The sequence below is a fragment of the Tripterygium wilfordii genome, chromosome 2 (genome assembly GCF_013401445.1).
Source record: "Tripterygium wilfordii isolate XIE 37 chromosome 2, ASM1340144v1, whole genome shotgun sequence".
Lineage (NCBI taxonomy): Eukaryota > Viridiplantae > Streptophyta > Magnoliopsida > Celastrales > Celastraceae > Tripterygium > Tripterygium wilfordii.
This window is the reverse complement of record NC_052233.1, coordinates 333,883-358,871: the sequence shown is the minus strand read 5'-3', so window position 1 is coordinate 358,871 and position 24,989 is coordinate 333,883. Positions and strand designations below refer to the sequence as shown.

Below are 24,989 nucleotides of genomic sequence, written 5' to 3'. Positions count from 1 at the left end.
GATTACCGCCTGCAACTCACTAATTTACAGTCAAGACTTACGTAGTAAATGAAAGATTTTTGGTAATCCCTGTCATAACAAGGGCTATACAGCAAATACTGAAGCATAAAGCCCCATGAGACCAGATAGGGTAGAATAGCGAGTGCTCATAATATATTTACTATGAATGAAGCCGATATGATTTATCAAAAATAAAATAAAGAGAAGAAAGTAGGTAAGGAATAAGGATATCTGAAAATGGTTAAAAATCACACCATTCCCATATTGATGATCATCAAAACTCAGATTTCAATCAATTCACAAAAATCTGTTGTTATAAAGACATTTATTGTTGTAGTAAACCTAATCAACAGTTGCTGAATGCATCAAGAATTACTTAACTCATCCCCGGAGCTCCTTGCGCCAATTACAGAACTGGAATATACCATGACCATGAGACACCCATAATACTGAATGCCAAAATACCCTTTTACAAAATTTGTGTAAGCTATCAAGGAAAATCATGACCAAGTTAAAAAAACAATTACCCTGAACGTAACATATTTTCAGCACAAACATTGAAAATGAACCTCGAGAAGCCAAATTCCTGTACACCAGATCCGCATTTTTATTCTCAGATCCTTCTTTTCTCCCAACCCAGACAATTCCAACAAGCCAATCTATCTGAATTTTAAAGACTCATATCAATAGCTAAAACTTCAGGCGAGACTGGTGCTTTGGCCGAAAAAATTGGGACAAAGATTTGGCCTTGTTGATTAGGTGATCCTAGTTTCAACGTCATCGGATGACACACAAATTGACCATAGCATCGACAAGGATACACAGCAAGTAAAACTGAATGCTGAACGAAAGTGCCAACTGGAATCAGAACATTACACTTGGTACTTTGACAGCTTGTCCTTCACTGGTGGCTCCAAAGCAGACATGCACTGGTCCCATGCTCCATTTCTAAGCATCTGCTACATTTTGGTTAAAAGATGTCAGACGGAATTTTCAGGACTAACCATAGCAGATAAAAATCCCAAACACGAAACTTTAGCGATGGCTAGATAGATTACACTTGCGAGATACACATAACTTTCTTAAGCAAAGAAGAAAACTACATAAGAACTGCCGACCTACATATGACCATGCAAGACCTACCTGTTTATAACCATGCAAGACCTGGCAAACTTCATTGTGCAGCTCCTCGCTTCTTATTTCCTATACACAAGTAATAGATCAAACAAAAGACTTAGCTGTCATATTTAAAACATATTAAAAAAAAAATTCAATGATGTGAAGCAATCCCTTCCTTACATGCCAACTTGCAATAGCTTTGCAAATGTAAACAAGTGAACTCAGAGCTCCCGATGGATTTGCCCTGACCTGAAAACATAGGTGAACACCTAAGAATTTGTTTAATCTTTGATCAGATTCCAACAGAAATATTCACATAAAACTATGCGTACCAAAGCGCATAGACCTCGGAAGGCATCCTCTTTCTCAATATCATCACGTATTCTGACACAAATTAAATTCTTGTCAGAAACATTTGAAGATTAATGCCTATGGAAAGAAATTAAGTTTTGCCCATAATCAGAAAACAAATCAATTCAGTGCTAATCGCCATGATTGCTAATGAAAAAGAGAGAATCGCAAGTACTTACTTAGCTAGAGCAATGCACCATGCTTGCATGAAATGTTCCATGTGGGGTGATACAAGATCAGGACAGACCCAGGCCAACCTTCCAAGTGTGATTGCACTGTTTTCTATCAGTGACTTGTTCAGTTCCTGCTCAGAGCTCAAGTAAGTGATTAAACAAAATCACAGAATAGATGCTTGCACACAGGACGGTAAGGAGAAAAACAATCACCTCCGCATGTTGAAGTATGGGAACCAAGCATGAGATAACTGTCATAACAACAGGAGCAACTTCTTGACGAACCTAACACAAAAAGTTCGCAAATATACGTTTAGAATGTATAACTAGATGTCCAAATTGGCATAAGAAAACATTAATAGACTCTGTTGCAGGGTTTTTTTCATGGAGACTGTTGCAGTTAATACATTAATATGAGTACCAAACTGGCAGTGCACATTGAGTTCTGCTAAAACTTGAAAGATACAGAGAACTCCATGGCTATATTGCCCTAGGAGGCTGTTCAATAGAAGAGGTTAATATACCTTGACTGCCAATTCTCCAATAGCCCAACATGCATTGTTCGCCACTGAAATAGTTTCCTTCAGCCTTGGGGTGTTCTGTAATGAAATATATGTTTTCTAAAGAGAGAGCCTGGCTCAATCCACTACAACATAATCATAAAAATGAGTTTCACTCACCAGTTGCTTAGCTGCGACATCAAGATATGCAGACAAATGAGGGTGCAAATGAATGGGGCAAACCTGGCCATAAATCAAACATGAGATGAGCAGAAAAGTACCCAGAGAACATAATTAAGTTCCCAAAGTCTCTAAGTACCCTACACAACACGTTTCTCTCTATGTAGTTAGAAGTTTCAAGACCCCAAATTCAACCTAGCAACCCAAAGGGAAGTGCATCGATTCTCAACTTACTCTTGCAAGATCCCCAAGTAGAGCAAAGGCACTTTGCCGGACATCCGAAGCATCGTCCATGCAACATTGCAAAAGCATATCCTTCAAACTACTCTGTGAAACCTGCATAAAAAGTTATGCAAGAGCATATAAGCAAGCAATTCGCTGAAGAAAGAGCACGATATGTTTAGTTAACTACAGAGCTGGGCAACTGTAGTTAATTAGCTGCTACTAGACACCATGATATGCATTCTCACAAGAGCAATGTACAGAACACAAAAATTAATAAAATCTAGCAAGAATTGAATCAATAAAAGCCAAAAAAGACTTGAGAGTCAAACCATAGTTTATCTTATCCAGTAAATGTTGCTGTTAGTAAGATTTTGCACATAGAATTCATTTACATTGACCAATGCAAATTATATATAAAACAGCTACAGACTATGATTTTCTATTTCAAAAAAATTTTAATTAGAATAAAAAAAAGCACGTATATTAGATGAGAAAACGAAACAATTTCGATACAGCAGCAACAAGAACAAGCAGATTTTTGGGCTGGATGGATCAGATGATACGGCAGTTCAAGTGGCAAGGTTGGAACAAGTACGATAGATCAAAGGGGCTACTATTTAAGGGAAGGTTTATAAACAAATACATAAGATCCCAAATTCCAAGCAAATCCTTAAGAGGTGACCCAAAGGCATATTAAATTGCTCACATCTCAAAATTAGAAAAGAACATATTTCTCTTTCAATTAGATTTCTGAATCATTAAGGATTCGCCCAGTGATGCCCAACCACCAAAGTCTTACCCATGGTGCAACGATGTTGACTCGGCAAGCATACAATGTGGCACGTGCTCAACTAACTATGTAAGCCAACAGGGTTGACCCCTTTTACTTAAAGGTGGCCAAGGGCATCCATGAGCTTGGCTCAGTGGAGTCCCTTACTCCTGCTTCCAAGCCAAAATCTTCAAGCCATTCCATTGCTGGCTTGCCGCATTGAATTAGGCTCATAAAGGACTCAAGGCAGGCCACAGAACCTTAACCAGCAAGGTGAGTGAAGGCGTCAATGCACAAAAAGATCACTCTACAAGGTTGAATGGATCTTATATGTTACTTTGTTCGACTTATCAAAAAAAGGATGTTACTTTGCTTGCAACTTCTAATACATGTCACATCATTTCACCAGGTCACATATCATGCTTTAGTATTATCAACACCACATTAATAACTCAAATATCTCATATTTTTTTCACTAATTAAAGAAATTTCGGAGACAGGGAAGTACCAAACTCTCTATCCCGCTACCAAGACCCTCAGCAAGTCCAGAGAGCAGATCAAGAGAGCACACAACAAACTCTTTATCATACTGCATCCCAGCAGAAACAGGATCAACCTGCATAAAATTCCAGCCGATATCTTTAACTGTATATAGTGCCCGAAGCAAAATGCAAAAATGAAGCAAGCAAAGCAGATTATAATAATCCTTAAAGAAGATGAAATATCAGGTTTGAGCGCTAAACAATAAGAGTTCGGAAAAAAAATTCTGTTAAAAAAAAAAAGAGTTCGGCTCAAACATTATAAGAATTTACATGGAATTGATCCAGAACAAATCACATGGACAAGACTTCGAATAATAAAGACTGCAGGAAGTTGGGGTATATGAATATCTACACAAGCTGTTGCGAACTTGGCCTTTAATCATTGCAACAATTAGCCAATTACAAGTTAAAGGCAGGAAAATTATTATAAGACATTCAGCATCTTAATAGTGTGAAGGTGATATGCTCAAGGTGAATATGGCATCTATGGAATCAAAATCAGCTTCCAACGGGTATGAGCTTTAGTTAAAAAATCAAAGTAAAGCAACAATAAAAAAAAAGCAAGATATTGATACATTTTCCCCTCCTTTCTAAGACACTTAAAACATAACACTTTCTCTTTTACAGGACGCATATGCACATTCCATGTGGTAATGCCTATTTATAGAGGATGAATTCTATCTCCAGGTACCCGGATTATGCAGAACTATTCTATGGAAACCCTTCAAAGAGGAAAGAAAATCAATTGGATAAATTCATGGGCAACTGGCTCCCTACAACCAGGTTTTAGACTTTTCGTAGTGCAGGGATTACAGCAACTTCTTAGAAATTCTGAGATTAGATGTAACCTAGTGCTCTTTCTGCCCTTTATTTTCTTTCTCAGTATCCATTGTACTTTGTACTTAGCTTTGTACATGCGATTTTTTGAAACATTAACAAGGAGCAGGACATGGATAATCACATAAATCCATGCTGTAATGAACATCAATCATAAAGCCTTAATCCCAGAAATTATGTTGGCTTCAGCCACAAGAATTCATATGATAAATTAGAGAGAATCTATGAAATGAATTCATCTTTGATACTCGTTCCCATCAAGAGCTACACTCCAAACCAATCCTAAGGAGTCCATGCCCTTTCTTATCACTTCCGTCCACGTCTTGTTAGGTTTGCATCTTCTCTTTTTAAGTATCTCCTACAAATTTTTTCCACCTCTATGCACTATTGATTTAATATCTCTGCGTTGTATATACCTACACTATCTTAGCAAATTTTATTGCATCTCATTTCAATTGGTGCCTACAGTCTGCCCCTACAATAGATTGAATCATCTAGTTTCAAATCCTATCACTTTTTTTTTATAGGAAAGCCTCAAGAAGATTCAATCTATTGTACCTCGAAAAAAATAAAAAATTTATACATGGCTAGAAGAAAAAGTCAAAGAATAAACAGTCTAAATATCAGATTAAGTAAAACCTTTGCCACTTGTTGGGTCTGAATGATACTAATGCACCTCTGAAACACAGGGTCAGCAAATTTAGAAAACCCTGGACCCAATGCCTGAAAGGAGCAAGAAAAAATAATTTATCATAAAAACACCATTGTAATCCATATGGAATTTCATAACACTGCTCGTTCTTATGTCCACAACATAGACCATATTGTTCAGTCAACTATAGAGGATAAAATAGAAAAGACATGTGAGCTAGGAACGAAAACTAGTTGATTTTTTCTTTTTTTGGTGGTGGGGGGGGGGGGGGGACAGCTATGATTAAAGAGGTGTCGCACTTCTAAAAACTCAGCTCAGACAAAAAACCATACTTAGATCCTCTTAGTGAAGGAAAGGCTGATAGGATTATGCAGATGATAATCTATGATTCTATGGGAGACTGGGTCATCTCCAAGCAGCGTCATTATCGTCCATGGCACTGAATCACCAAATGTTCAAAATATATTAAATTTGGGAATCATCACTCATTCTGCTCTTCTCAACACATATTCAGAGATAATGCTTGGAGGATACACCTTTTCTTTCTATCCGATTGAGATCACCTCATTGATAAGATAATAAATTGATCATTATCAAGAGTATATAAAGAGCTGACCTGTGCTATGGATGTAAAGCACTCGAACAAAGGAAAGAGGTCCTTGTCGGAATTTGAGAGTTGCTGCCACTTTGCAATTAAAGGTGGCATCAGAATATCAAGGTACACGATCTGAGAACCATCAAATCAGTCAGTTGACGTAAAGTTATTGCCATCAAAAGTGCAGAACAGTATGAGGACTCGAGGAGAAACAAATCAGGATGGATGAGTGCCTGAAGATCTTCAGATGTCAATACCTGATTTAGTCGTTCTCCAACGGCATCCGCTAGAGTCCCAATAGCATCATATACAATTCTGAGATTCCTTCTCTGGATGAAACAATTCACATGAGTGAAAGACATTGTAACTTGTAAGGAGAGAAAACATTTAAAATTAAAAAAAAAAAACATAAAACAATATTGGAACTTATCAACGTAATTAATGAAAATAAACATAAAACATCTAAAATTGTAATAAATTAAGGAGCTTGTAAGATAACTGAAGCCAGCAAAGAACCTGATATCTCCCAAATGCACACATAAGGTGCTGTAAAATAGTTTCTAAGCGGGGTGCCAACTCTACGGCTGCCTCCTATGGAATAGGAAATATAGAATAAGGCCTAGCCCAGTTGATTATCTACATATAACAAAGTTGAAGAATTAAAATGCAAAATTGATAAAACCTCTTCAAGAGTTGCAAAAGCTGAGCAAGCAGCCTCTTGGACTCGCTTGTTAGTGTCCAAAATTCTTCGTAAAAGGCCCGTAAGAACCTTGTCAAATTTCTCATAGCCCTTTTGATGGCCGATATCCTAAAATTGAGATGAAAGAAACTGGCAAAGTTTAAAATTTAGAAAGAGGCAAGTAAGGAGCTGCAGAAATATAGTACACTCTTATTAGCATAACCAAGACATTTAAAATCTTCTTCAATTCAGTTTAACACAATTATCCTTGCTGAGAAGCAGTTGATGGGGAAAGTTTTATAAACTACCTGGACGATGTATTTGCTGAATCGAGAAAGTGTCCAACATGAAATACTCCGTATGAGAGGAAATTTGTCATCTAGAAGAGGGATAAGAAACCCTACCATCTGCATAAAAAAAATAATATATATTTCCATTACTTAACATCCTAAATTGGCAAACGAAATCCCTACACACCCTTGACAGATAGACGACCACAGGGGAGAGGCGGCAGGTTGGGGGAGAGAGGACAAGATAAAGAATCTTCAATAAGTTTAAGTGTTTAACCATTCCAAAAAAGAGAAATCTTCAATAAGAAAACAAAGGATTAAACAGGTGATGAAATAAGCATGAAGAAGAAATTATTAAGAGCAATACAAAAAGAACATATTAATTGGATTAGGTACAAGCACAAGTTCAGAGTAGGATGCAACCATATGAGTTAATTTGAGATTGGAACATGTAGACAACTTTGGAATCCATAGCTTCTAAAATATGTAGGAATAAGAAAAAAGATAAAATATAGTGTAATAGTAAGGGTAGGAGAAGAGATGAGGAAGCAATTCAGATATATACAGAAGAAATACCAAAGTGTGTGTTTAAAATATCTTAGATCTATAATTCAAAATGATGGAGGGATTGAGGAGGATGTAGCAAATAGGTTAAAGCACATCAGAGATAGAGGCATAATACATTGAATTTAAAAGGGAAATTTTAAAGGTCTACTGTATGCCCCCAATAATGTACTGTATGAAATGTTGGGCCACCAAGAGACAACACGCTCAAAGAATGAGTGAAGCAAAAATGAAAATATTGTGTTGAATGTGCAGGAAGTCAAGGATAGGATATGAAAGATTGTGTGATCTAGGGTTGGGAACAGTGATAGCATCAATCAAGGATAAGATGCGGAAAAATCCGCTTAAGATGGTTTGAACATGTACACATAGAGATATTAGTGTGGTAGCGTGTAGAGTAGAAAAAAAAATTCAAGTAGCAATGGCAAAAAGACAATATGAAGACCAGAAGACATTGAATGAAGTGATTTGAACGGACATGAACTCTATAGGGTTAGGTGATATAGTACCTTTGGATGAGAATGAACGGAGAAGGTGAGTTTATGTGATGGATTCTCACAAATTTCTATAGGCACAAGTTCAAAAATATAAAAGTAATATCTGCACTGATTATGCTGAAATACTCCAAGTACAATCTGCTTCACAATAATGGAAACCAAATTATGCGTCATATAATTACCTCAGGTAAATGAGGATACAGCCCAGTAATGCAACCCTCAGCTACAGCACCAATTGCCAAAACAGCAGCTTCCCTTCTCTTCCATGCTTCATCACCACTAGCAGACAAATTAGCCTGTGGAATTTCACAACTACAGTAGATTAATAGCGCATACAGCTATAAAACAATTACTCTAAATTTTGTAGATGATAAAAAGTATGCCTTGTTCCTGTCAAGACAACTATGATTTTTAAACCTCAGTATTGACCCTTGAATTCCAAATAGACAGAGACTTTTCTGCTTGATACAAGGGCAACTTACACTAGCTCCAGACAATTCAAATACAAAAGCTGCTCAGTGGACACTTCTACAGTACAACAACTAGTTTGTTGAAAATCAGTTGGGTAGAAATTATAGCATTTACAGAGAAAAAGGCCCATATTGAAGGCAGAGAGGCAAATAAGAGCAAAGGTGGGGAATTTAAGAGGGAATTGGCTACTAGTGTCATATCCCTGTAATTCACAATTCAAATACGAGAAGAAACATGTCTGAAATCATATGTTTGATTCCAACAATATGTAAACCAAGTACCTGAACAATTGGCAGCAATGTTGGAAGAATCTCATCCCCAAAGACATTAGAAAGAATATCAAGAGCAGCTGCACTACATTTTCGTAAATTCCATACATTAACAATGTCATCATCCTGTAATTATGACAAACTGGTCAACTAAAGGCACCTCATTCTGTGATTCAGCTCACAAGAACCAGCTGAAGCATGGAGCCAAATTAAGTCAAATTCACTTCATTTTTAGAAATATTAGATAAATGAAAAAGACGATGCACTAGAGTCTAGCTTACATCATCTTCCACATTCTCTGATCCATGAAATCGTGATGTATGAAAACGAGGTTTCAGATCCTGCAGTATTAAAGATGACGATAAGAGAAACATTCAAAATGCAGCCACAACAGACAAGATGAAATGGACGGCAACTAATTAAAGGATCAAACACCAAGCAACTCAATAAGTAAAAAAAGGACCAAACCTGATCTCGGTCTGGAAGGGACTCATCCTCCTGTAACAACGAATCCAGGTAATTAAATCAGAAATCACAACCAACTACTTAGAATCATCTGTAAACAAAATTTGTGCATAAAAGTTAACCTCGGCATCAACTAGCGACTCGTCATCCTCAGCGTACACCATGTTTGACAACAGAACCTACAAAGGTGGAAACATATACGTGAAAACAGCAGCACATGGATCTGAATTAAGAAAAATAGCAAAGAAAACAATTTCAAGTAAACTTAGGTAGCATTTGTTGTACTTGAATTAGACGTGGCAAGAATTCTTTTAAGTTCTCAGGAGGTAACTGAGCATCAAAGTATGCAGACCTGCCAAGCATAATTAAAATAAACATCGACAGGAAAAGAAGACCAATACCAGAAAGGAAAGATGCAAGTAATATATATACGAATGGCATAAACTTTCTAATATGGAAAAGTTCTCATAGATGTACATAAACAGTCCTCCTGTTTGTCATTATCTCAACAAGTATTGAAGAACAATGTCACAGCCGAAGACCAACAGAAAAATGAAAAATATATTACGTAAAACTATTATCATGAATTGAGCAACCATTTTTGTAGAGTCACACATCATTTTAGCAAAGTGCATAAATTTTTCATTCTAATTTGTGGAAAAGCTTCAGCCAACAGATCACAATTGACTAATTTTAGCACATGCTCAAACTTTATTTTTTTTTCCCTTTCTTATGTTTTAAGAAACATTTCTCATGGACAATACCATCCAAAATTGAAGTTAGCAAATCAATATTTCATGGTAACCTTGAGGTACAAGCTTACACCATATTATTACAATACAAATCAGGACATTCGAAAAATAGAGAATTACCAAAATTCACAAGCTTCGAGGGCCACCTCATCGTCACTATCTTTGTTGACTTGCAGCATGTACTCAATCACATTCCTCAAATGTGGCTAAAATACAACAATAATACATCAGGAACACTGAAAAGAAAGTGTTAACCTGAAACAATATTGATAAGATAAGGTGTGTGTGTAATAATATCAAGAAATTTTTTGGAGCAGCAAAAGAGGTTCCACCCAAGTAAAGCAATTAGAAGATATGACTTCTAAAGCGTCGAACATGCATTTTTATCCATTTTACAATCTCCAAAAAACTAGTAGCAACTAAATCATTAAAAAAATATATAATGAGGATGCATAGCCAATTCTTTAATTGACAACCCAAAATGGATGAAGAAGAAAACAGGGTAGGGGGCAGGCAAAGATTGATGCATGAGACATAATATACAATCTCATAATAAAACAAACATGCTCACCTCCAGAAATGAGGGACAAACTTCAATCAGCTGAACAAATGCAGCACAAACCTGTGAATGCCAGAGGCACAAAAAAGTGATGAAAGCACAACCAAAATAATGAAACAATGTTTAATTCAGTTATCCACATTGCATCACAAAATACAGAAAGCTCAAATATGCCAAATACTGCATAGAAGAAAAATAATTATGAAAAGAAAACAACAAAATCATACTTTCACTGCACCACAGGGATTAAAAAGTAAAGAGTGGCAGTCTCCAGTAACACCCTATTCTGTCCACAGACAACACTTGAAGTACTAAGCGAAAATACTGAAACCAAACTCCAAACAAACGTCATCAAAAACTCATGCATTCTTCAATTTGATATCCAAATTGATGTCTTTAATGCATCTAGGCAGTAAATTCATAAAGCAGAAATAAAATATGCAGTTCAAAAATCCCCAAAAACTTCAACAGCCAGCTGTGTCATAAATAACTACTGCATCATGGGACTTCTAGATGTGAGAGACGTTGTTAAAGTACTATGTTTCAGTTTTTACATGCATCATTTTTAAAGTACTGTTGTGTGGGGCTTAGTCTGAGTACATCCTACCGGTCTTCGACCCCGCCCGCCGCGGGAGCCTTGTGTACGGGAATTGTTTACTATTTTGAAAACTAACCTTGCACTGACAACTAAATCTCAAGAACAATCATGAATGAATCCTCATATCAAAGTCAAAGGCACTAGTAAGTAGTAACAAAGCATTTACAGCCAGAGCATTAAAATAAAAGTAAAAATTGAAGCGGGGACTTGAGGGCATGTGATTGCACTTCCAATGAAACTTCTGCTAAAGTAATCTTATAATAGCAGGTTGAACCTCAATAAAATAGGCTGATGAAAGAATTTACCAATTTTCGCACTTCTCCAGCAGGGTCATTAGCAAGGATAAACAAACCCTGAAGGTATTGGTCCATCGAAGCATATAGAGCCTACATGATACCAAATGATAACTGGCCAATTATGTATCAACATAACCAGATGTACTTGATGAAACAAATGAAGCAAAGTACACTTACAGCCGGCATTAACATAATGTATTGATTTACAGAACCCAGGGAAAGCTTTCTCAACGAGGCATGTGGGGACTGGAATAACTGTTCAGGGAAAAATATCATCATAAATCCTTGCAAGAAGGGAGGGATGAGAGAAAAAAAGGTCCAATAAAAAAGAAGAAGATGCAGAATAGCAGTATAATCAATTTGGTGAGACACAAAAATAATGCAGAAAATAGTCACGAAAGTCTGCATAAGAAAGCACTTTTTACCAGAAATAATCGGGGAAGGAATATGTTGATTGGACGCTCGGATAACCCAGGGACATCTGAATCCAGTACTTGGGGGATATCTTCACAAATCTGCATATAAAGTATCATTGATTATTTACCTTCAAAGTGTTGAAGTAGAACAAGGATGGAAGTTTAAATCTGTGTCTGAGTCATAATCAGCCACATTTATGTCCCACCTTAATGGGGTTTGAAACCCTCGTTAAAATGCTGATGCAAATACAAAAGTAGGGTAGAAAAAGTTCTTGAGGAATTGTTTTTGAATGTCATATTGTCATTTCCAAAGTGAACTCAAGAACATTGAATTTTTGCAGAGACAAAAGAGGGAAAAAAAAAAGTTTTTGGCAATTCTGAATAGAACAACTACACAAAATTAGAATCAATTAAAGATGATGGAAACACAAGGAACAAGTGTCATCCCTTCTTTATGGGCACAAAATTTAGTGATACTGAAAAGAAAAAAGAATTCTGCCCACTTTCCAAACAAAATATCAATTTAGATATCCTGGACTTCATTGTAAGCAAAACAAACCCTTCTTCTTTTAATGAAATTATACAAAGAAGTCCTTTTTTGAACTTTTTGATTCCTATGATACATTGAAGTCTTTTTTTACTTATAAAACCTTTTCTTAGGATAAAGTTGATGAACACAGGTGGCAAGGTTTTTGGTATCCTAACAAATAATATCTCATTGATGCTTTTTCAACAGCTTTTCATCAAAATGGATGGGATGCATATCTCAAATTGATGAATCTACCCAAAATCAGATTTTAGTTGAACATGAGCTTGAACAAATCACTGTAAGTTTGTGAAAAAATAATAAAAAATATGAAACAGCAAAGCTTCTGGGAAAAAAATCAAAGCACTAAAATTTGTTCATTACAAATTAGAAAACTAATAATAGAATGACTCTGTTATGTAGGATATACCTTGGATAAAGCATCCATAGCACCTTCCATGTGATTTAAGTCGTTACTGTCCAAGCAATTTACAAGGGCTTGTGACAACTCGGGCCATCCCAAAATTCCGCCCAACTGAACAACAACACTCACAATAGTTCCGACTGTAGATCTGATGTGCCGATCAGTTGCTCCTAAACATGGCAGCAACTCTGATTTTATATATTGCTGGTTTGCCGGAGCCATGGATTTATAAGCAGTTCTGAGGTTGTTTTTGAGCAGCAGACCAGCAGCTTGTCGAATCTCCACTGATTTACCCTATTCAAAGTTCCCATGAGGACTCACATATCACAAAGCCCAAGAAATAACTCTCCCACATCTTGCACATGCTAGCACCATCAATGGTGTATCATGTAACAAGACGATCAATTTCCTTGTACTTACAAATGAAGCTATGCTAAAAGTGGCAATAGAGCAAACACAGGACAATAACAAAAAAAATAACGAGTCAAGACAACAATTTTTGTAGTTGTCACACTACAAAGCATAAATTTAATTGGTACTACTTGACCAGTCCATACGACCGAACAAATTCATATAGCCCACTATCAAATTCACAACACAAACGGCCACTAACAAATCCTCCTGGAAAGAACTACACAACGTAACACTGCATCAAGTTCATTGCTATATGCATGCGTAAATCAAGCTTGTTTACTCTTTTAAGCTTTCACTTTTGCTTTTACAATTGAGTATATGCTAAATTCATCAGGGATAAAGACATACTTGAAACTAATTTCATTCATGTGTAATTTTATTGTCAGAGAAAATTCTGCGTTCAAGTTATTCGTTTAAAGCCGATAAACTCCCATATAAGTACTTGAAGCAACCTTGAACAACACATGCAAACAACAATCAACTTCAAATAGCAATAAAACCCTACTGAATAGAACCCAACACCAAACTCACTTCCTCAACAACCAAACAGTCCATAAATTCCAAAACTTCATCCAAAATCAAAGAATCCGATCTCAATTTTGCCAAGAGAAACTCATAGGTCGAACCCAAATTCTCCTTAAAAAACCAAAAACTCAGGAAAAGCAAACAATCAGTCACTTCCTCGATACCTCAGCGCGAGCAAGAATGAAAGCGAGGTAGTTGTTGAAATCGGGGAACTGGGAGAAGTGCTGGAGTTGTTGCCAAATCTGTGACTTGTCCGCAGCAGAAGTAGGAGAAATCTGGTGCTCCAGCAATGCACAGATCTCCCGGAACCCCTCCTCCTGCGGCTGCCACGACGCACTCGCCGCCATGCTTTATCGAAGGAATTGGGAGTTCGCGGAGCCTCTTTTTGGACAAAGTGGAGAGATTTTTGGGTGGGCGTCACAGAGGCGAAGGCCAGCAGCTCCTGTAAAAACTAAAAAAAGTCCCCTTTTTTATCTCAAATATTCTTTCTGGGCTTTTCATGTCATTGGACGGACATGTATATATACATACGTATGCAGTGCGATAATGGATAATCGGAACTCGTATTCCGGAGTGGGAATACAGAAGATTTTGTTTTTAATTGCGTGCTGACAGATTAACAAAGATGAAGTTTGGGTGATAAGAAAGGGAATAAATTTGTTTTGAAATTCACAAATTTGACCCAATATATTTATGGTCAAGTCCCAAACCCTAATTTTTTTTTTTTTTTGAGGGATCCCCAAACCCTAATTCCAAACACGGGGAAAAGTTAGGATTGCATTGCCTAGAATCAAAACCAAGATCAAAGTCATTTTCTTTTTATGATTTGCTATATAAAAAGTTGTAAAAAGTTGTATCATTGCAGAAGTATCCATGACTATTAGAGCACTTGCAATGGCACTGATCTAATGGAGCACGGATGAGGTTTTAATACAAAAATATGCACAATGAAACAATTTTGTTGTCCTAATTTTATTGGAAACAACATGAGAAAAGGGAAGATTGGTGTCCTCCTTGTTGGCTTTAACACATGTGACTCACATGTATCACACTCACAACTACATCAAAATTCAATACTGGGTCACATATCTATTACACCAAAAATCAAGCAACAAATTTATACCATTGTACCAATATATTTTATTGACCTACCCACATTATCAAAACACATCTCAACATATTTTATTGTCCCCAACAAAATTTTACCATTGTGGGTAAGAGTGGTTGACTGGTTGCTCTTACCCTGTTGTGCTAGCACGGCAGCTACTGAGGGTGAGTACAAGTAGTAGTAAATAGTAATAGTAAGGTGATAAATACTTTATTAATTGTCCATTTCTTTTCACAATCCAAACTTCAACAGCAGAATCCATTTACAAGGATTTGTATGATTTGCCATATAAAAAGTTGTACTGTGCCTGTGATCAACAGTCAACACCACCAAAGGATTTTCTTTTACTGTTTGACGTAATAAAATTTACAAATCAACAGCAAGCAGGTGATTTGCAAGGCCAAGTACATTAGTCAAACAATGTCTTCCTGTCAAATGCAAAACCAGAATGCTAACAAGCACCCAAGCTCTGATCAGTTCATAGGGGGGAGTGAAAATGCCATAGGTACATGGACCGCACTCCTGACAGAAGCATCCTGTACTACTCTCAATCCAGCCAATGCTTTTCATGTACTTTCTAATACAGTTCAAGTTGCTTGTACATATTTAAGACAATAATAAAGTATGACATTCCTCAATTACCTTGGAAATAAAATTGGAGAGACTTTAAGCCACTATATGATACACTAGATAATCCAATCCTCATTGCTTTTTGCCAGTCAACTTTTGTTTTTTGCAGCCTGCAGCATAAATAAGTTATCAGAAGTAATAAATAAGAAAAGCAATTAAAATGCATGTATGAAGATGCAGATTAGCAGTTCATTACATTCTCTAGACTGCAGAGTCATGAAGTGAAACATCTATCAGCAAAGTGGATAAAAATTCACACGGCAAAACTATGCAATAAATCTCAGGGTCCAACCAGCCAAAGCCATAGATCTACAAGAGCTACCAATATGGCGAACAGCGCACCAACAAAACTCAAGCGTATTTCAACACTAAATCTTACTGGAAGCATTTGTTAATGAAAAGCATCATGCACAAAAGCCAGCTCTGACAAACAATTACTTAACAAAGGTCTATTCAACATACATCCCCGTAACTTAACAAAGTTAGTACTTTGAACCCAAACACTCTTCCTAATAGACTATTAAGAGAAAACCTAAAAGGCCATGTCGGACATCATACCTCCAAACTTTACTATTGACAATTGAATCCGAAAAGACTATCTCAGCCCAAATTTACTTGGGAGGGATGGGGTAGGGAGACACAATAACTGGTCATACAATCGGCTAGTATATTTACTAAACCAAGCGAAATAGTGGTAAAAATTTTCACAAATTGTTGAAAAATAATGAGACTTGAGACAAAAAAACAATTTGGTCAATTACATCTATTCAGTTACACACCAAACTCCACATTCAAGATTTTAATTATCAATCTCATTACCAGTCAGATTCTTTATCTACAATAGAATATGATAATACATTCAATTTCAAAAAATTATTAACAGGGTAACGGACAATCAATGAACAAGAAAACTAAACTAAAACAAGTGATAAAAAAATAGGAACACTACAAGAAAAAAAAAAAAAATTGTACATTATACATGAAAAAAACAACAAAATCATCCCAATTTCTGGTCCTTTAAGCATATTTTACCGGCTTCCATCAGCTTCCCAAACCAAATAGGACACCACATGACAACCAGAAGTTCCTCGAGTACTCCCACTCTGTTTCTCCTAGTTGACATCTGCCCATATCATGAATTCAGGATATACTTTTAAGGACCAAGAACCAAGAAAATCCTAAGACTGTCCACTGATAAGAATTTCTCAATTTCTTCTGATGGCATTTAACCTCTCAATTGACTGAAAAAAATTTAGAACTGTCTGAAGCCACAATTACCTTTATATAAACTTTCCCTCTAAGAAGTCCTAGGAAAGTTATCACCTCCAAATCGCAAAATCTAGACCCCAAAATAAGTTTAAGCCTAAGTAATAAATAATTATCATGATGAATCCAGACACCATTAACTTAGCTTGTAAACCAAGTAACAATAGATAATTATTATTGCATTGGTAATATGATCTTGCTTCCTATAAAATTTTGTTGAGGCAATTTAGCCTAGCACAAATCTATTTAATTGAAGCTCCTAAGTCCTAAATGAATCCATAAAGAAAATCTGTGGACGCCTGTGAGACATCTAAGAAACACAAAATAGAGTCTTAAGTTGAAAAGCCCAATAAGAGAAATTTCATCATCAAGTAATAAATGTTTTTCCCCCTCCAAATCAATAGAAACCCATATATAAACTAGTCTTATTTCTAGCATAATTTGAAAGTACCGATGAAGACTATGGTAGTAACAATAGTTTAACAGCTAGCTTCAAACATCAAATTAAACAAACAAAAAAATCAAGATCATGTTAAGACAAAGGTCTAACCTTCTGAAGTTTCTCTAGAATTTTTTCTTCATAAGCCATAAATCCAGCACCAACTAGATTATTCAGGCGATCGGACTCCACATTCTTCTGGGCGTTGGGGAACTCTGTCCCTATGACCGGTTGAAGGGGCAAAACAAGTAGTGGATTTGAAAGATGTCCACAAACATTTCCTGTTGCGGAAAAAGCTGCTTCCTTCGTACTCATCACAACAAGGGCGGAACCTTTCTTCTTTGAACTCTTGATCACAACATCTTCCACCTTTCCAAACTTCGAAAACAACTCCCTCAACCTATCTGCTGTGTATTCCTCCCCAACCTTCTCCCACGACACCTTCAACACCTTAGACTTATCCAACACCACCCCAGTCCCTCCCACATTACCAGTACTAGAGCTTTCCGGAGCTGTTGCTGTTGCTGCTCCTTGTCCCTTCCCCTTATGCATAGCACGGATTCTCTCAATTTCTTCTTTCAATTTCCTAGCAATCCTCTCCTCTTCCTGTTTGGCTTTTAATTCTGGGTCCGGGTCAAAGGCAGCAGCATGCTCTCTCTCCTCAAGATCAGATACCATCCTCCGCCGTTTTGCATCCCGCTGTGTGTGGCGTTGATGCTGGTCACGCTTGATGCGAAGGAGATCATCAAATAGCTTGCGAGCTTTCTCATCCTTGAGAATCTCATATGAAGACTTGAGCTTCTGAAAGTTGTCATGGGCATTGGGGTCATCAGGCCGCTTGTCCGGGTGAAGTTCCAGGGCCTTGAATTTGTAAGCCTTTGAGATCTCCTTCTCTGTCAGCTTTGCACCTTCCTCGCCAGAAGGTAGCCCCAAGACAGCATAGTGATCCACGTTGTCCATAGCCTTGATCAAAGAACTCCTGATTTCTGAGAAATTTCACCTTCCAGAGAAGACAAAGCAAAAATTTTCAACAAAAGAAAGAAAACAATTTTAATTTAGTATAAATTTGAATTTCCAGTACATTTCACACTTCAACATAAGCAAAAAAAAATGGACAACAAATGCTACAAGGAAAAAATAAGCCTAGATGCCTTATAATTATAATCACACAATTGAGCCATGCACACCCCGCTATATATATATATATTATAAATAGTACGCGCATTCTATTGGAATTGGGACGCTAGTACACTACGCAGGAGAATGACTCATAATATTAACACTAACACACATTTCCCCTCTATATTTGCTTTTTCCATCTATATATCCTCGTGATCACCTGAAGCTATAAGGGAAAACACTAAGTCATCACAGAATCAGACAAAGCTTTTTGCAGATTAGGAAGTTGAGAGGTTTTTGCATAATCAGTTAATTCAACTGACAAAGTCACATAGAAGCCAATCATGTCTGACTTTAATGCCAAACAGAAAACGATGTTGCTTGGATTTGCTGCTAAAAAGCAAGAGAATATATCATAATAAAGCCAATCAATATCGGAATCAAACAATAAAGCCATAAACAAACCCAGCTTCCAGCAACTCAACATAGTACTGTACTAGCAAAGGCTGGAAAATCCCAGTGACGAAGACAACCAAACCAAACAAATAGAAATTGAAAAAAAGATCCAAGAAATACAAAATAGTTTCCCACACAACAAATTGTAAACATAGTAAGAAAAGACCAAAATAATTCAATATGAACAACACCCACTAAACTAACCCCCATACCCTGGCGCCCAAAGAATAATCCGCCATGAAATTCCCAACAAAAAACAAAGATTTTAAACACCTCGCCACAAAATCGAAGATGCGTTTAGTGGAAGTGAGTCGTACCTGTAAAGCGTGTCGAGGAAGGTGTAGAATTCTCGCGCTTCTGGCGAGAGAACTTCCCTCCCCAAATGGGGATTTCGACGGCGACGGAGAAATCTTTGTAATTCCGGTGAATGGGTTTGGATATTGGGGAATCGAGGTCTCCAGGAAGCTTCAAATTAGGGATTTTGGTCTTTTGCTTTTATATCTATTCGAAACTTAGCAACTTTGTTTTAAGTTGGCCCACTGAACAATCGAGGCCCACATCCAGATATCAGTTCAATTCCCAGCCCATGACAACTCCTTTTTGTTTTTTCCTTTGGATTCAACCTTGGCATATTGTTTCCCATACCATTAGAAACCATTGGTTTTTTACAGCACAAAAAAAATAATCCACACGACGGTATGCCATGCACAACAAGCTATTCATAACTAGCTTGGGCTGGGCAAAACATCGTCACTAAGTTACCTGAATATGCCAACAAAAAGCATCAAACCAGGAGGCAGGATGTTTCTAAACAGACAAAGGGTTGGCTACATCGATCATCGCTAACCCTTAGATTCCCACAGAAGGTCGTATTTTGGATAATCAACCATCTAATAATCCATTACCCTTATCCAAATATTAAAAGATGGAATGAAGTTACTATCAGGTAGGAATGTGTTGCATGAATTCTATGGGATAACTAAAATTATCATTTGTCAGACTCCATTATCCACTCCACATACAGCCACTTATACTTGAATCGTTTCAGAAACAACATTCAGCTGCCTAATTCACAGCCTCACTTTTCCTGAAATCCAATAAATGCCCTAAATACTTACAATTGGGTTCATCAGGGGAGCCCCTGAGTTCTGGTAATTCTCGGCTTGAAGGAGGATCTGCTTGAGGTGTTTCCATTGCCTGCCTCTTGATCGACCCTTTGGCTACTTCTCGTGTTTTTGGATCTTTTTGAAACTCAAGTATGTTGGCGACGGATACGCCGACAACGAAGGCCGGAACGACGACAAGTTTCGTTTCTCTCGTTGATTGATGTGCAGCGTGGACGGTGGAGCAGGTACATCGGTTGGGTAAACTTGGAATTATATTCAATAATGGAGGACAACTTTGGAATTTTGTACACAAAGGGACACTTAAACGACCCCGTTTTAGACGTCTCCACTCTTCCTGTTATACGGGCGTTTTATATTATTATTATTAGGGACTCTAGATTTGAGAGGAGCTTCTTCCGAGTTCATAGATTTGCAGGAAGGTCGTTAACAGTGGTGTTTTGAGAATTCGTGCGGAGTTCACGTTCATTCGCCGGTGTCCATTGGAGGGAAAGTGTTCTGGCTTTCGATCGAGTTTTCGTTCCTAGGATCTGATTCAAAACAATGAGCAAGTACTGATTGGGGAGATACCTTGAAGATTTCCTATCCTGCATTACTTGTCTTTATAACAGACCTCTACTCCCTCCTTGTGAGTTTCCTGGATCTGGGTACTTCTAACATTTTCGCCGTTTGCACTTACGTATCTCAAAGTTGCTTCTTTTCTTTTTTTAAAAAAATCATTTCATGAGTTCTGAGTAATTGCATCTGTGTTTTGTTTTCTGTCTCCCAAGTTTCTTTCTTTTCACAGTTTCTATTCTTGGTTTTCAATAGTTAATTCTGCACCTCTATTTTTGTTACTTCTTCTGCACTTTTTTCAATTCAGATTATATTTTGCAAGATGTGGATTTTTAAATTTATTGGATCATTTAATGTCAATAGTGTTATGCTTTATTTGACAGAAATTGTTTAAACTTATGTGGTGAATAGTGATGTTTTATCTTTGGATTATTCTCTTCCGTTATGTACAGCTTATTTGCATTTGTTAAGGTGATGAGGAGTTCAAGAGAATAATTATATGGAGGGTGAGGCTCAACGGTTAGTGTCTTTCCGGTTAAACCGGCGTGGAGACCGGAGTAATCAAACACCACGTTCTAAAGGCAAGGACAAATAATATTTGGTTTTGAAAAGTTTTTTTTTGGTCTAGAATGCAAGTGGAACTTTCATGTTATTATTGCTTAAGAAGTGAATTTTTTTTTTTTTTTTTTTACTTTTGCAGCAGTTATTGGTCAATGATAATGTGTGGGTTTGGTTTCCACTTTCCAGTGTTGCTTTATTTATATAATGATGTAGAAATCATTGTATGTGTTATTTTCTTGATGGAAATTAAATGTTTGATCGTATTGATATTCATTTATGCACCCCCTGTTTTTATTTTTTGTGTACAATGAGGTGTATGTTGGGATTAGCTTAGGAAACTAGCAAGTTAATCGTTTTAGCTGTTGTTTTTTTGATGGGTTTTTGTGTATCATCAATCCAGTGGTGTATTAGGAATTTAGGATTCGTTTTTCTCCCAAGGCACTTATATAATGTTGTGATGTAGATGTCGAAGGTGGTTTATTTTTGCCTGAGAGACTGCCGCAGGATTATCCAATGAAAATCAATTGGAAGAGGGGGTTTGTTCAGTTGGTTCTTGTTGCTGGCATCGTGTGGATGTTACTCATCCTTTCCGTATTGTTATTTCATGTTTGGTCATGCCAATCCTCGTTGGCATTCTTTTCAGGTATATTTCTAAGATGTACATTGTCATGGAATTTGTAGTGTTCTTCTTAAAGTTCCTGTTAGTACACTGTTTTACTTTTTTCAGTTCTTAGATTGCCTTACTCTTCTTCATTGTGAATAGAACAGCAAAAAATGAAACTAACAAAACTCAAAAACAAAAACAAAAACAAAAGTAGAAAAAGTGGCAGCATCAAGCAAAGTAGACTCTTCCATAAAGTTGCTTTTCAATTCCCAAAAAAAAAAGTTTCATTAAAAAAATTTAGGTATTCTGTTTAGCAAAGTTTTTCTTGGCAAGTGGTAACTATTTTAAAGTGTATGCTTCTTGTGCAGCCATCTGTAAGAAACACAGCAAGTTATATATTGCGTTAGACACAATGGGACTTGTACCAAAACCACAACACCGTAAGACAACGTCAACATCTTTGCTTTGGAGTTACAACCTATATGCAGTTAAAATATACTGATTATGTTTACCTCTTTTAGGCTGTGAGATTCCTCTTGCAAATGATCCCAGCAGTGTAGTTATTCCAGAAGGAAGAACTCCTGATGTGATTCTTAAGAATCTCTCCTACGTCATGGAGGATGAGCTAGTGAATAATGGATCTCTGTCCTCACCACTATTTGGAGGTCATCAAAACTGGTCCCAGAGAGATGAGAGTTTTAAAGCACAAACTAACATGAAGGTAACATTAAATTTCCAGGTGGTGTCAATTTTATTTTACCTTTGTATCCTTTACTGTCACTCAAACTGTGATGTAGTTCTTTATTCATATATCGTGTTTCATAACTCAAGTAAATGATGCTGAGAACAATTGACCAATCATTTTTAATACTCTATGCTAATATATATTGGAAGTTGTTTATATTTTTTCCACCTGTGCCCTTTAAATTGAACTCCTTGTTGTGTTTTGCGTCCAGGTGCACTGTGGATTTATTAGAAATGGCGGTGCTGAAATGGTTCCTTCAGACATCAATTATGTTAAGAAGTGTAGATTTGTCGTTGCATCTGCAATTTTTGATGGATATGATGTACCACATCAGCCTTCAAATATAAGTGACCGATCTAAGAAGCTTTTCTGTTTTCTTATGGTGGTTGATGAGGTAACTCTCGATTTTATAAAAAGTAATGTTACTGTTGAAGAGGATCTCGATGGTGGACCATGGGTAGGCATCTGGCGGCTTGTGCTACTCAAGCATCCACCTTATGATGAACCTCGAAGAAATGGGAAGGTTCCCAAGATTTTAACCCACAGGTTGTTCCCTGAAGCGCAATACAGCATTTGGATTGATGGTAAAATGGAGTTGATAGTTGATCCTTTGCTAATCCTAGAAAGGTATTTTTTATAGATGTTCAAAGAATTGTACATATTTGTTGTGTTTGTGTTTTTTCCTAGATGGAACTTGAATCGTTCTCTCTCTGTGGATGAGAGAGTTTACCAGAAAGGAAAGAAAAAAATGTTGAATATTATGCTTTTATGCCTTTTCATTTCTTTTAAAGTTTGACTCAATGGTGAAGCTAGTAAAATAATTGACTTAGAATGGTTTCAGTGAAGGTTTTTGGTGAAATGTTTTCTGATTAAGCAATATGATGGAGCATAAAAAAGGTCCCCTTATATATATTCGTATGTGATTTCTCTTGCTGCTGAAAGTGAATTATGTCTTTTTTGGATTATTTTTTGTATAAAGCACCACATTACTATATTTTGTTTAATTCATATAATGTTTTACCAAGTATCATTCTGATTAACCCTCCTGTTTTTTTAATGCATATACATGTATTCTTACTGATGTACATATGAAATTTAAAAAAAAAAAAAATTGTCTGCAGATACTTATGGCGTGAGAAGTATACTTTTGCCATTGCTCAGCATAAACATCATCGCAGTATATATGAGGAGGCTGATGCAAACAAAAGGAGAAAGCGCTATGCACGACCACTGATTGATCTTCACATGAAAATATATCGGTACGAAGGGATGGAGCCATGGAGTTTGAAGAAAAGCACTCCAAGTGGTAATGAGGAAAATCACAGTTCTTCTGAGTTTTCTCAGCTGCCTGTGTCTAGTATTCTAGTTAAACCTCGGCCATGCGACTGCTGAGTTACGATATAATTCTAGAGAAGTTGGCGCAAGTAGGCACTTGAAAAACACACACCCTGCTGACAAACTTATCTCGAAAGAGAATAATGGACAAACCAAACAAGGGTAGCCCAGTGGTTAGGGAAGGGGATTCTTGGATTTTGGTGCAACTTGGACATTACCGATATTAGTGAATAGTGGTTGTTTGCTGGTGTCTGTGGTTTACTCTGAAAGGTGGGTCAAATTAGGCCCAACATTGGAGAGGTTCCATGCCCTCAAAAAAAAAGAAAAAAGAAAGCGAATGACGGACAATCTTCAGAAAGCAATGTTAGCATATATCTTAGTGTCTTTTGTGACTGTTGCCGGAAGATGATGTCAAGTAGAGTAATAGATCTTTGATAGAAGTTCAGTTGGTTTTGGGACAAGCTGGAGTTAGGAAGCACAGAAAACTGTGTTTGCATTTTACTTTGTGCCATGTGCTCTTGGTAGGATGATTCCATTTATCCCCTACGCTTGACATGGTCATAGACTCATAGGGGATAGTATCTCATGAAACACTTCATATCTCAGCACCAGAGATGTTATTTTTGATATTTGAGTGTTTTCGACTTCTTCTTTGGTATATTACAATGCCATCTTTTATGTTCCTGACAATAACCTTTTAAATGCAGATGTCCCGGAGGGAGCTGTCATCATTCGGGAACATACAGCAATAAACAATTTGTTTAGCTGCTTGTGGTTCAATGAGGTGAACCTCTTCACACCAAGAGATCAGCTGAGTTTCGGCTACGTAGTGTACAGGTTGGGGGAGTTGTTCAAGTTCTTCATGTTTGAGAATTGTGAGTACAATTCACTTTTTATATTGCACCCACATACCCGTGAGCATTCCTCCAAAATAGAGTGGGTAAAGAACCTGACTGAGTTGGAGGGAAAGGGTGGCAAATTGAGGGAGAGTAGAGGTGGATTAGGCTTGTGGACTCCTTATCCCGCGGACCTTAATTCTGTTGTGCTGCCGCCAGTAGCGAGAACATCAAAAGCAGGCTGAGGATGAATGTTATTGATGTCTTTTTTGTTGTAACATTCTTTCTCAACACTTGTATGCCCTCTAAAATTTATGTGAATGAACAGATAGTCTCTCTCAAGAGTTTCTCATTCAGTAGGAAACAATAAAGAAAAGGCTGGGCAATCAAACCCTTTTCATCTCTTTGGTGTGGCAGGTTGACAAGCATAACCATATAATGATAAGATGTTGAGTTGCAGAGAACCAATTGGTGGAACAATATTGTGATATCATGTTTGATGGACTACCAAACTGGATGAGAA

The 24,989-nt window shown here is 37.0% G+C and overlaps 3 protein-coding genes across 7 annotated transcripts; 1 reads left to right on the top strand and 2 right to left on the bottom strand.

Annotated features, from left to right (window-relative positions):
* Positions 1-238: 238 nt before the first annotated feature.
* LOC120015592 (transportin-1-like) lies at positions 239-14,176 on the bottom strand. Of its 3 annotated transcripts, none has more exons than XM_038868082.1 (29): positions 13,853-14,175; positions 12,756-13,043; positions 11,809-11,898; positions 11,561-11,638; positions 11,393-11,473; positions 10,502-10,552; positions 10,051-10,136; positions 9,464-9,530; positions 9,301-9,357; positions 9,182-9,211; positions 8,995-9,054; positions 8,726-8,839; positions 8,156-8,269; positions 6,931-7,029; positions 6,626-6,751; positions 6,460-6,534; positions 6,201-6,272; positions 5,965-6,075; positions 5,336-5,419; positions 3,826-3,933; positions 2,558-2,659; positions 2,324-2,386; positions 2,168-2,242; positions 1,857-1,928; positions 1,650-1,774; positions 1,452-1,503; positions 1,300-1,368; positions 1,144-1,203; positions 239-959 (listed from the first exon to the last, which is right to left on the bottom strand). In XM_038868082.1, the coding sequence occupies exons 1-29, from the start codon at positions 14,033-14,035 to the stop codon at positions 873-875; spliced, it is 2,679 nt and encodes an 892-aa protein (XP_038724010.1). In that variant the 5' UTR covers positions 14,036-14,175; the 3' UTR covers positions 239-872. The 3 variants fall into 3 exon arrangements, with proteins under 3 accessions (XP_038724010.1, XP_038724018.1, XP_038724028.1); XM_038868090.1 differs by having other exon boundaries at positions 239-956; positions 13,853-14,174; XM_038868100.1 differs by lacking the exon at positions 8,726-8,839 and having other exon boundaries at positions 13,853-14,176.
* Positions 14,177-14,986: 810 nt separating this feature from the next.
* LOC120004744 (dnaJ homolog subfamily C member 17) lies at positions 14,987-19,182 on the bottom strand. Of its 2 annotated transcripts, XR_005469633.1 has the most exons (4): positions 19,024-19,182; positions 17,243-18,131; positions 15,439-15,536; positions 14,987-15,332 (listed from the first exon to the last, which is right to left on the bottom strand). XR_005469633.1 is itself a non-coding variant. In XM_038854034.1 (3 exons), exons 2-3 carry the CDS (start codon positions 18,089-18,091, stop codon positions 15,516-15,518), a joined length of 870 nt encoding a protein of 289 aa, XP_038709962.1. In that variant the 5' UTR covers positions 18,092-18,131; positions 19,024-19,181; the 3' UTR covers positions 15,058-15,515. The 2 variants fall into 2 exon arrangements, 1 of the variants encoding a protein (XP_038709962.1); XM_038854034.1 differs by having other exon boundaries at positions 15,058-15,536; positions 19,024-19,181.
* A 1,015-nt stretch (positions 19,183-20,197) lies between these two features.
* On the top strand, positions 20,198-24,869 carry LOC120004951. 2 transcript variants are annotated; one of them, XM_038854347.1, is made up of 8 exons: positions 20,198-20,458; positions 20,857-20,966; positions 21,410-21,589; positions 21,919-21,990; positions 22,072-22,271; positions 22,507-22,922; positions 23,417-23,601; positions 24,338-24,869. In XM_038854347.1, exons 2-8 carry the CDS (start codon positions 20,885-20,887, stop codon positions 24,709-24,711), a joined length of 1,509 nt encoding a protein of 502 aa, XP_038710275.1. In that variant the 5' UTR covers positions 20,198-20,458; positions 20,857-20,884; the 3' UTR covers positions 24,712-24,869. The 2 variants fall into 2 exon arrangements, with proteins under 2 accessions (XP_038710275.1, XP_038710266.1); XM_038854338.1 differs by having other exon boundaries at positions 20,838-20,966.
* Positions 24,870-24,989: the final 120 nt, after the last annotated feature.